The sequence below is a fragment of the Pseudopipra pipra genome, chromosome 8 (assembly GCF_036250125.1).
Source record: "Pseudopipra pipra isolate bDixPip1 chromosome 8, bDixPip1.hap1, whole genome shotgun sequence".
NCBI classification, from domain to species: Eukaryota; Metazoa; Chordata; class Aves; order Passeriformes; family Pipridae; genus Pseudopipra; species Pseudopipra pipra.
The window spans coordinates 26,839,285-26,851,317 of NC_087556.1; the positions used below are offsets into that span (position 1 = coordinate 26,839,285).

General features: G+C 43.1%; 1 protein-coding gene across 3 annotated transcripts in view; it reads right to left on the bottom strand.

Annotated features, from left to right (window-relative positions):
* Positions 1–1,649: 1,649 nt before the first annotated feature.
* XPNPEP1 (X-prolyl aminopeptidase 1) overlaps positions 1,650–12,033 on the bottom strand; it is a 31,312-nt gene continuing 20,928 nt past the window's right edge. For all 3 annotated transcript variants that reach the window (XM_064663268.1, XM_064663270.1, XM_064663271.1), the window contains exons 12-21: positions 11,423–11,473; positions 10,225–10,283; positions 9,462–9,539; positions 8,876–8,947; positions 7,215–7,275; positions 6,320–6,389; positions 4,967–5,140; positions 4,034–4,110; positions 3,218–3,316; positions 1,650–2,203 (exon numbers count right to left, since the gene is read on the bottom strand). In XM_064663268.1, coding sequence (XP_064519338.1) covers positions 2,075–2,203; positions 3,218–3,316; positions 4,034–4,110; positions 4,967–5,140; positions 6,320–6,389; positions 7,215–7,275; positions 8,876–8,947; positions 9,462–9,539; positions 10,225–10,283; positions 11,423–11,473 — 870 coding nt within the window. In that variant the 3' untranslated portion in view covers positions 1,650–2,074. The remainder of the gene's footprint in view (positions 2,204–3,217; positions 3,317–4,033; positions 4,111–4,966; positions 5,141–6,319; positions 6,390–7,214; positions 7,276–8,875; positions 8,948–9,461; positions 9,540–10,224; positions 10,284–11,422; positions 11,474–12,033) is intronic.

Consider the following 12,033-nt stretch of genomic DNA (forward strand, 5'->3'; position numbering starts at 1 on the left):
TGAGCCATGAATTTCTGGGGTGGGTGAGGGAATGGTCCCAGGTTGGTGTCTGACTGTAAAGAGGGAATTGAGGTGGGGAAAAGGTCTAATAGGGCCATTCAAACCCAGCAAATTCCCCCCTTCCCACTTAAGTGTCTAAGCCAGCCACGGTGGCTTTGGGCCATGAGGACAAAAGTTTCTCCTTTTGGTAGAAATCCTCCTCTTCCACCTTCCTGTGGGAAACACCTGCCCTTAAGTTTGAGGAGAGACCTACCCAGGCTGGCTCTTTGCCAGGACACCTGGGACGGCATTCTCGGGACCATCTGGGGTAGCATATGGTGCAGTTCCCCCCACAGGTCTGCACCAACCAGCAGAGTCTTCTGCTTGAGCTCCCACCACCGCCCTGGAGAGCAGCTGCCTTCCTTCCAGCTCCGAGGGTTCCCATGCAGCCAGGAGAGGCTGCAGCGTTCAGCTGACAACTCTCTGACCGTTCAGCCTCAAGGCACGCACATCCATTTTGCTGGGAAAGACACACTTTGTCACAGTACAACCTGTTCAGATATCCTTCAGTTTTCCTTTGATGCTGTGGCACAGTCAGAACCCACAGAGGCAACAGGCAGCTTTTGTAGAAACATTTTCCCCAGTCTGTTTTAATTAATAGCACATACTCACGAGACACTTTGGACTGGTTGATGAGTGAGCAGGGTTTCCATAGGCACAGCTGAGCTGAAAGCTAATGCTTCCAGCTGGTGGGAAACCACTTGAATATTTAAATACCTGTACCCAGCTGCAGAGGCTGGGGTGTGAAAATGAACTTTTAAAGCACTTATTGCACTTTTATTTTATCACCTCCTTGGATAATACAGCTAGGAAGCCAGGAACTTTTGTTTTGTTTCTCAGTACTTTTCTGTTTGGCTACATGATCCTGCTTTCAGCTTCCAGAATTCAAGGGAAATACTAATTTCATGCCGTTTAGCAGAGATTAGTATTTCCTCAGAAATTCCTGGGGGAAGAGGGGAAGAAAATTATGTACACAAACATTTCTATTTGCACAGAACATTTCTTTGAAATATCAGGAATTGAGTTGCTGATTGAGTTGGATTTTTTACATCTAATATTGAACTTGAGTTTTAAGGTTTAAGTGTTAAGAATGACTTCAGAAAGCGTTCAGCTTGCATCACCTCGCTTAACCACCAGGTGTCCCTGCGCACTACACAGCACCGGCCGGGCTGACTGAACCCAAGTCGCAGTTCTTACTTTGTCCATTGTATGCATATTTATTTATTTTAACTAATAATTTCTTTGTGTCCAGGAAGAGCTGCAATTCCATGATACTGCCCACGCATCCTGCCCTGCCACGAGCTATACAAGCACTCAGTGAGCCTTAACAATAGACAGAAGCACTGGCCCGGGTGCTCTGTGCACACAAACCTCTGCGGAGTGTCTCCACATCCTTCCAGGATCTGTCACGGAGCAGAACTGACTGCTCCTGCTAGGCCTCTCCATAACACCTGCCCAGAGCCTGGCACAAGGCAGTCCTATATATATATTTCTTCCCTGTCTGAGCTGGATGCACAGGTAAGGGTGGAACGATCGGGTTCTTGCCCTTCTTCAGGCTGTCAAACCCAACACGTGACTGACTGCAAGAGAAGGCAGATGGAGCAAATAGTGGGTTGGAATCTTTTATTCAGTAATCAGTCCTGCTGTGTGTGTAACATCTTAGCAACTGGAACCCAAGTATGCAAAAATACCGAGTTTTCACAGTGAAAAACCAGACAGTATAAAATATTCCAGTATTGCCTCTTAGAACCATTATTGAAATAAGACCCCTGTTTCAAAGGCAATGTGCTCATTTATTTTGTTTGCTTTCTATGCTCAAACTCTCCCCGCCAAAAAAATTTTTCAGACAGTAACCCTCCTTACCCCCACACTACCCACACATGTTGCAGGGTGAGAAACACTACATGAAATCCCTTCCTGATTTCCAAAGGTTAATTGAAGAACATCCTCCCAGCGGTGCCAAGGTCCAAGAAGATGTAGATTATTGGGACACCGAGTGGTCCTGGTGTTATGCACGCCGCAGACAACTGTGCTGCTACTGCACTCTGACAAGAGGCTCCGTCTCCCGGATGAGCCACCGAAGAGCTTCGTGCCGGCCTTGCCTCTCCAGTTCTGCTCCAACTACTTCCCTGCATTTCTGATGGTAGTCATTCACCCAGTTACACTAGAGAAAGGGAGGGGTACGACACTCAGCATAAACACAGAAGATTTCATGTCCTTACAAGTTATGCACAGCCAAAGACATTTGTAGGCCCCTGTGCTCTTGGGGCCTGAGCTGTTAGGCTGGGATGGAATCCTGTCCCAAAGAGACAGACCTCTGTTATATGGAAGTGACTTGCAAATTTGACGAGGGTAGGAACTGAAGCAATTTGTCCTCGGTTTTCAGAGGAGCCAAGGTTCAGTTCAGCTAACAAGTAAAGTCTCTGCAAATCACTGCCTCCAGCAAGTCCAAATAGCTACCTCGGCACAGTTTAATAAGCTTTGCAAAATTGTAAATGGACAATGCACTCCTGAGGGACAAACTGCCCTATTGATCTGAACAGGTAATCCTAGGGCAGATCTTGGTACCCTTCACAGCCCCCTTCAGCAAATGGAAATGCAAACAGGGCTATAATTATGAAAAGGACGATGTGTCAAGGCAAAATAAAGAGTATGGTAGAAAACCAGGATGAAACAAGAAGGTAGTGACAGACCTAAACAGAAATTTTAGAGTATGAAGCTATTCAGGAAATAAATGCTGCTGAGCAGGTATCATAGAAGTTTGCTCAGGTACTGAACTGGGGTGTGGCTGAATGAGACTGGTCACAAGCAGATACAGACAACATGATGGGACAGTCATCACATAGTCCCTGGGGACACAGCATGATAGTCCGAGAGAAGCAAATTAAGGCAGGAGTAGGAAAAGAGATGATAGTGGTAAATATCATATCAAAGGAACTACCAAAACAACCCAATAATCAGGATCCTTGCTGCCTTCATCATAGAATAATTTAGATTTGACAGACCTCTGAAAAGCTTGTTTAGTCCACCCTCCCACTTAAAGATAGATAAAGTTTAAAAATAAGTCACAGTGCTCAGGACTGCTCTGCAGATCTGTGAAATGGAACAGAGACCAGTGGTCCTTGTAGAACAAGGTGGTTCCAGTGAAAAGGTGGCAATGCAAACCTGTTTTACTCACCTCTTTTTGAGTCAGCAAATTAACATCAATCATTTTCGTCTGTATTGGAACCAGGGTTAAGGGTTCAAAAGTCAGGCTCCCTCTGTTTTTGAAATTGTACTGCAGCAGAAAGACAAAGGGATTGTACAGTTTTAGAAACAGCTCCAGCCAGATCACACTTGCTCCTTGGTTTGTGTCATCACTACAGAACCACCCAGGAAACATTCAGATGAGAGAGTAGCAACTTACAGTAGCATTTTTCTTCCAGCTCAAACAAAGAATCTCAATATAAACCTTAGTTATTTCTTTCAGTGGTCCCTTTCTAAGGTCCCTTTCTACAGCTGCAAGGTCACAGCTGTACAGGACTTTAGCTTGATGATTATATGATCATTTTCAGTTTGGCATTTCTAAAAGCATAACCCAGCCAGGCAGGCAACTACAGTGTCAAAATCTGTCTGTACTTTTGTTTCGAATGCCACTGAAGATTCTCTACCAGAGAGGAAAATCCCACCTTAAGAACATCAACCAACCCTACAGCAATGACTCCAATGGGCTGAATAAGATGCTTCTGATCTTTCATATCCAGATATAAAACATTTTAAACCAACTCACACACACACATTTCAACATATGGAAACTGCAGAATTATAACTGTCTTCTCTGTCCCCATTAGCAAGGGAGACTTAAAATCAGTGTTCACCAATGTGGAGTTTTGGAGACCAGGAATCTTGAGTAGGATTCAACTGTCTGCAGCATGGTCCCACTTCAAGTTCCAGTACTTTAAGTTTTACAACCAGCAAGTTGTGGAGAAAGGTGCATCTTGAGTAGGTCATTCACCTTGGTTTCAGCAGGGATCACAAGGACAACATTTTCTATTCGGATCCCAAAGGACCCATCTTCATAATACCCAGGCTCTGCAGAAACAGACAGTAATTAACTAAGCCACATGGCTGCACTGTACAAGTACTTATTCCCTATGGCCAAACTTCCCCTCTATGGCTTTAGTCCACTGAAGTCACTAAGCAATCTTGACATCAAGAAACCACAGAGGCAAACAAATTTCTGACTCTACTTAGCCTGCACGGAAGCCCCGAGCAAGGTGACAGCAGAAGTTCTCAAAGAGAGAAGAAACAAGACAGACAGCCCTCGAGCTTCAGAGAGTCTCCTTGCAAGTCAAGAGAGAGCACAGAATACATGTGTTCCAAATACCAGAAACTCTGAAAATGCTGATGTCTTTATGAGAGGCAGGTGGGTAAATAACCCCTTCTGCAAAACACTTCTTATAGAGAGTGTTCCCCTGACTCCCTGAGAGGCCTTTGCACCCCTGAAGGAAAGTAGATCTCTGAGCAGGCTGTTAATTTACTACTGGAAGAATAAGGCATGTAAAGATTTAACAGCTGCCTCAAATAGCCCATAGCAAAGACAGGATTAGCTCCTGAAAGCTTGGTGTCCACCTTGTACCACAGCCAGTTCTTCCACAGCATGCCAGAGCCGGGCTGGTCAGGAGCACAGGTCTCCTGAGGTTTGCACTGTACAGAGCAGGAAGCAGAACTGCAGCACCTGACTGTAAAGGTGCTTCATGAAAGGTGAAAGAGCTAAAAGGAAGCTTTTTACCTAGAGAGCTTAAATGACAACTAAAATAACAAGAAGGCAGGACCAGAACTTTTGATCTGACCTTTCCCTTACACCACTATCAAATTTATTCCCTCTGCATCTTAATGAACTTGGTCATCCCCCCCCAGTAACCAGAGAGTCACCAGTGCTAAATACCATCAGACACGATCATGCCAGCCTCCAAGGGCTCATCTGCAAAGGTTTTGTAGCTGATGCCACAAGGACCCTCATGTACATTTAGGAAAGAGCCAACTCCATGTCCTGTCCCATGCAGGTAATCCAAACCACAATCCCACAAGGCAGAGCGGGCAAAGGAATCTAGAAGGTGACCTGTAGACAGACAGAGAGAGAGAATTTAATCAAGTGAGGCTCCCTCAAAGAAGCTGATAATCACACTGAAGGCTCAAACCTGGAAAACATGCAAAAAACCAATCAAACAAAAAAAAAACCAAACAAAAAAACCTACAATCACCTCCTCAAAGAGCCCCGCAACCAACCAAAGAAATTTAAGTCATTGAATGGTTAGAAGTTATTCGGTGGGTTTGGCAAGTCTGACATTCAAGCCCTTTCTCAGCTAAAGAGCCTTGCTCTCTCCTGTTACAGAGGTTTTCAGAAGATAGTCTGTAACAGAAACATTGCTGCTTGCTCCACTGGTGTTTTCAGGAAAGAATCTAGTGGTTAAGTGTCTCACAGAGAACTCAGTACATTTCTTAAAGGGAGCTGCACTAATTAAACTCAAAGTAGGAGACCTACCAATTGTATTTGGTGAACTAATCAGCCAAACTTCTTGCCTGATGGCCAACCATTTCAGACTGCTTTGGCCAGAGGGGACAGAATTTATGTTACCTGTATGTGAACACCAAGCCCATATACCAAGTTCAGCCACCCTTCAGTTTCAGTTTGGGTTTCTCATATCCCTATGCAGCTGGTTTTATAACTTGCCTACCCAAGAATATAAATTGAAGAAAATAAAATTAAGTGGTTTTGTACAAGGTGTGACCAGGCAGAAAATAGTTCTGCAACAAATTCACCAGAGGTGAATGTATGTCACAGCTTCTCCTGCACAAAATCAAAACAGCTCCTTTGTTTGTCATTTTGCCACAGATACAAGAGATTTCACAGTAACTGGAAGAGAAGTAGACAGTCCTTTTGAAGCTGGAAAGTGACCTTGCTTTGACAGGGCCATTAGTAAAGAATAAAGACAACCTCCAAGCACAGAAAGGCCACAGATGGGCTAGAGTGCCACTGACTGATCAAAGTCACTATCACCCTAGAACCAGAGCACTTCAAACACCCTTCAGACTTTCCCCCTCAGACTTTCCAGCACTGATTGATGATGAGAGAGAAGGCATCAGTAATCTAGAATCCAAACTGTTGTGATGGAAATAGAGAGTTACATCAACATTTGCCTAAAACATAATGTTGTCAATCATAATGTTTTTCTCAGACAACTTAATGGTTCTTCAGAGGTCACTGCTGTGGTCAAAACACTCCAACTCACCAACCCACCTTTGGTTCCATTTGGGAAGATGGCTGCACTCACAGCTATATGTCCCTTCAGGACATAGGTGAAGCATTCCTGTCAAAGAAATGTGTGCCATAAGTAAACAGGGAAAGCCAAAACTTTGTATTCCCCAGGAATAGAAAGAAAGACTGCATCTTCTAGCAAATTGTGGAGGATCTGGAAAAACTTGCTCATGCTCTCCTGTGGCTGGTAATGCCAAAGCAAACCACGAGCAGAAAGTTTAAATTACTCTGAAGAGTCTTCTCCGGTAATTATGGAAGTGCGTCATAAACTCAGGCAGCAGGTTTAGCAGCAGGATTCGTCTGACCTACATGCTTGATTTTCTTTATGACTGTACTTTTACTTCCTGAGCATACCCTACAGCATATTTTTGTCACTAAGTGAACTATAATGATGAAATTAGTTTTAATTAAAGAAGCAATTTAAAATAAACAAAATTACATTGCTGAATTTCCAACACAGACCTTCTCAGGGAAGTCTGAGACTGATTTTTTATATGGTACACACCAACTGGAGCTTTGCATAAGATACTGAGCTTTGCACTAAATATCATCCCCCTAACTCCCATGTTGGACAAGCCAGTAATGTTCATCCTCAGCCTGCTGATTTTATAATTTCTTAGAGGAGCCATGTCATTTTGCAGATGAGAATTGTGCATTTTAAGATAAAAAAGTATCAATTCTCTAAATCACTTTTATATTTTGAAAGTCCAAAGTCGGACAGTTTCCTTTTCAGTCTTTATCCAAATGCTGTCACATACTAGTAAATAAATGATACTTGATAAAGCACTTCAACAATATAGCAAGAGGGCACATTACTAATTTAAGTATCTCTAATAACGAGGGTCAGATCACAAAGCACACTGAGATGCCAACTTACCTTTTCGTAGGCTGATGGTGTGCCAAAATGCATTGTCCTGGTCACATCTGTTGTACCATCTCTTCAGAGGCAAACAAAGACGCAGAAAGCAAAGGGATGTGGGAAAAAGAAAGATCAAAGTGAGAATACACAGAAAATCCAGTCACACTGCAGCAAACCAACCAATCTCATAAAGTCATCTGCTCTGTGCTACACAAGCCTGATGATGTAACAGTTCTTAATCTCAAAAATTCCTGAACACAATGCCCTAGATGCGGCAATAATGATTTACGGTTCAAACTGTTATCTTTCAACCATAAGCATCCCAAAGCTTCTCACAAATTAGGATCTAAACTGCTCATAAAAATGATGCTAATTTGAGGTTCAGCAACTGGTACCTGTCCATTGAGAACAGGCCAAATTTAGCCTATTTGTATGGAAGATGATTCATCAACTGCTTAAAAATATACACTTACGCACAGATGACGGTTACCCTCTCAGGAAAGGGAAGTGTAAGAGGGTATAATATCCCTTTCATCCTTAGGATGTCTTGTGCTAAGATTTCTACAAACTATCCTGCATTTGGATAGGGGTTAGTCTGAGATGTCAGAAACTGGCTCAAAGTTCCTTCTACAAGCAGCATTTTGAGCCTGCTGTCAAAAACACAATGGCTCTTGAAATAACGAGTTCTCTTTGAGACACTCACTCCTTTCCCTGGGCTCTTCCCCAGCACACACAGGCCATGGTCACAAAGAGCTCACGGTTTAACTTCTCAGCAGGGACAAGCAAAGCATCCCTGTCACAATGCTGTGGTAAGTGCCATTGATGTCCAGATTATATTGTATTCAAAGGGCTGCTTTTCATAGTGGCACTAAGGAAATCATTAATTAGGCCATCAGAGGGGAGGAAAAAAGATCTCCTTGTAAAAATCTTATCAAAGGATGTCTGTATGGTTCTTTTTCAAAGCTCTTCCTGACTGACATAACAAAAAGGCATAGCTCTAAAGACAAAGCTCATCTCAAAGGAGAAGCCAGGCTTGTCCTGTATCTTCCTGAACAAGCCACTTCTCATCTATTTACACTGGCTAAAAACATCACTTCTCTCATTTTCCGTGGAGCCAGTTCCACAGTAAAGGAACTGAGGCCACTGAATGGCACTGTCAAAACAGCACCGAGTGAATCTTCAACCATGATGCCTTCCCACAAGCAAACTTAAGATCCAAGTGGCCACTGGGATGAGTCTCTCTGGAAAGGACAGTGCTGTCCTGCTCTTTTGCCTCACCTTGTTCTAACTTTAACATCAGTCAAATCTGCCCCCAGGGCAGATCCTGGCAGGGTAGGTGCCTCACCCAGCTGTGCAGGCTGCTGTGTAGGCAGTCCAAGGCTAAGCCAGGGCAGTCAGGCCTGCTCCCTGTTATAGCAATTCTAACACAAGTGTGCCAGGTGTGCAGAGCTGCAACACACAGAAAAACACACCAGCAGCTAAAGCACAGCTCCCATCCCAATGGGAATGGGACTCAGACGGGAACTGCACCTTGACATTTTGTCCTTTACCCCAGCAAGGCTTGTCAGCCCTCATCTGCTGTCCTGCTCAAAACTATACATTGCCTTGCTTGCCAAGGCAACTGTGAGTTGACCCTGCAGGGGGTCACTGGGAGCAGAAAACCCATTCATCCCACTTACTTGTATTGTGCTCCTGAGTCCAGGAGGTAGATCTCGTTCACAGACAGCGTTCTGTTGGTCTCAGGAACTGGCCTGTTCAGTTAAACACAAAGTTTTTTTGTTCCACAGTTTTAAGGTGTCCAGCCCACATCTGCAGTTCAGAAACTATATTAAGTGCAAGCTTGGATGTGTCGGCTCTGATTTTTTGTGGCAGTGATGGAAATCCCACACATGCTGAGCCAAGGACCATACTGAGGGAGTATTTGTATACTGCAAATAGCACTACAGTACAGAGAAAGGCTTTGTTTCTTCCAGCAAAACCCTCAACATCTGTTCCTAGATGTATTTCAGAACAGTTTGCACTTTATAGTTGTCCTTCCCAGACTTCTAGCTCCAAAATAGCCCTTTTCTATGGTCCTGAGCAGATCAGCATCACAATACATGCATGTTGCCAGCAGGGAAAGAGCCTTATTTAGTAACTGTGGAATAAAGAAAGACAGAAAGCAGCATCTCCCTGGAGTACTCTGTTATGACTCCATGAAGAAGCAAGACACTCATTCCAGCTCTGTTTGCTGAAAGATGAAAGGAGACTCTGTGTTTCTCTTACTTGTAGTGAATGATGGCTCCATTTGGACCTGTGCTTGATATGGTAGCAAAACTCAATTCAACAAAGTCTTTCTGTTGACTGAAAGAAAAGATTGTGATCACTACAGCATAAGTGAGAGGAGCACACCAGGCACTTGGGGCACCTGGAGTGCCCCATCCTCAATTTCACATCACTTCAGCCTTCCCCTTGGCCATGAAAGCCATCTGGTCCAGCACATTTAGGTAGAAGAACTGTACAATTTGAAGCCCTCTTCTCCCAACCACGTGGAAACCTGCTTTTCATCTCTACTCTTTCCTTAGAAATAGAAAATTCACCACCCAAACTACCCAGGGAAAAGATGTGCTGAACATTTTCTACTTTGTTACTTATTTACTCAAAGGCATTTAGAGGACCTGCTGATCTACACACGAGAGTAACTCTCAATACAGATGGTGTTCCTTCTCCATCAGAAGAGGAGGAAATCTAACTTTTACATCAATTCCTCTGTGGTAAGAAAGCAACTCTCTTGTATTTAAGTGTCCTAACCTGCAGCACTCCTCATTGCTATCTCAAAAGAAAAGCAGATAGGATCCAGTGGGCTGGGACTTGTATCTCCCAAGAGACCCAATTCTTCACAACTCTTTCAAGTTTTCAAAGAAATCCTGTAGTAATGGTTTGTCCTCAGGTAAAATATACCTGCAAGTGAGATGGATTTCTAAAGAATAAAAAACAAAGGATAAAAACTCCACCCAGAAAACTTCCTCAGAGTGGATTTACTTTTTACCTGCGGAATTCCTCTGCTTTGTCTGCAGCTATTATTTCTGTTACTGTTCCCTTTGGAACCTAGTGGGCAAAGACATGGGTTGAATTAGTACACCAACAAGCAAAGAAAATGCTATATGCTTAAGCACTGGGCCTTGTCTGTGCATTATGAAATCCAGTCTGGAAGGGTCCTCTTTCCAGGTTTTCTGTCCTCATTCCTCAGTAATGACAAACACAAACCTAGCAATATTGTGCAGGGCATGTGAAAAGCAGGAAGCAGAGATGGTCACAGCAGGATTGCTGAATCCTGACTAGGGAGCAGTTAGTGCAGCACTAACTTCACTGAGATATGTACAGAGCTAACATCTCACAAGGCAACATCACCTCACAGACAGGTTACACTAAGCTTGAACAGTTCTCTCCAAATGGTATTAGAAATTTTATGCTTTTAAATCAGAAATGGAAGCAGTTGCAGGAAAAACAAAGTATGTTAAATTTTACTTTAGGCGTTTGATAAATTAAAACCTGTGACACAACTTCCCCAGGATAACAGGCAAAGGGGGCAGGAGCTATGTTTCAAACCCCTGAGGCAGACTTCTTGAGGTACTCAGACATGTAAAAAGGCACCTTCTGGAAGTCATCAAGCCATCTCCATAAATAAAGTCAATGGACTCAGACATGCAGTAGCACAGAAGGAGCACAGTTTAGTAAGCTGCTGTGTAACACTGAGCAGCCTGCACCTTCACTGTGTACTTCTAAACCAGTGAATACACAAGTAATTTGTTTTTATCCCATTTCCACTACACCTCTCCATTCATAAATGCCAAATCTGTTCATACTGCCAGACAACCCTGATTATCATGACAATAATTCCAAAGTATTCTATCAAGCTGGATATTGTTTCATTACTTACACCACCAAACAAGTACAAGACAGTATCAACGCTACACTAAGCCTGTTTAGGTCATTCCTCACTTATTCTAGCTTTGGTCTGTGTAAAATGAATGGGAGCATGTTTTCAAAAAAATTCATTCAGCCTTAGATAAAAGAATTATTTAAATCCACACCAAAAAGAATCACCCCAAAAAAACTCCACCAGATGAACTCCCAGCTGTTTCCCCACTTTTAGCAAGAGCACTATAAAGACTAGCAAAAATTTTATGCCAATGAATAATTTTACACACCAATAAAACCTTCAAGTTAAAAAAATAATACAATACCTCCTTTTCCAGCCAGTTAAAGAGCTCACACAGGGCAACAGCATCTTTAATCTATGTTAAAATAAGCACAAGAAAAGGGAATTGAGGGGAAAAAAAGATTTATCGAGCCCCAGTATAAACAGGTTTTGATGCAAGACAAACCTGCAAGTTTCCAAAACACAAACTAATAGATGATCTAAGAGATATTTTCAGGTTTTTGCATCCTGTAATTATTATAAGCACCAGAAATGTATCTGGACAGCTAAATAAACATTAATAAAGGTTTACTGCTGGGACATATCTTACCATGAAGAATTACCAAGTAGTCAGCAAATACTGGCTTTACCTCACTCAAGACTTTCAAGACTCTTTTGCTTCAACACACACGATTTGGCATTTCAGATAGCAGAAGGTAACCACACAACACATCTGGTGATGTGACAGAGGAACATGTCCTTTGGGCACATGGGCACCACACAGCCTCTGTCACACAGCTTCTGGTTCTCTTGCATGATGACCCCCATTTTTGTTCCTTTTTTACTACATGCTTGTAGCATGCAGGGGCAAGAAGCAGGAGGCATATGCACAAGAGCAAGGCACAACTTTGTCCTCAGATGGCAAGTGACAAAGTG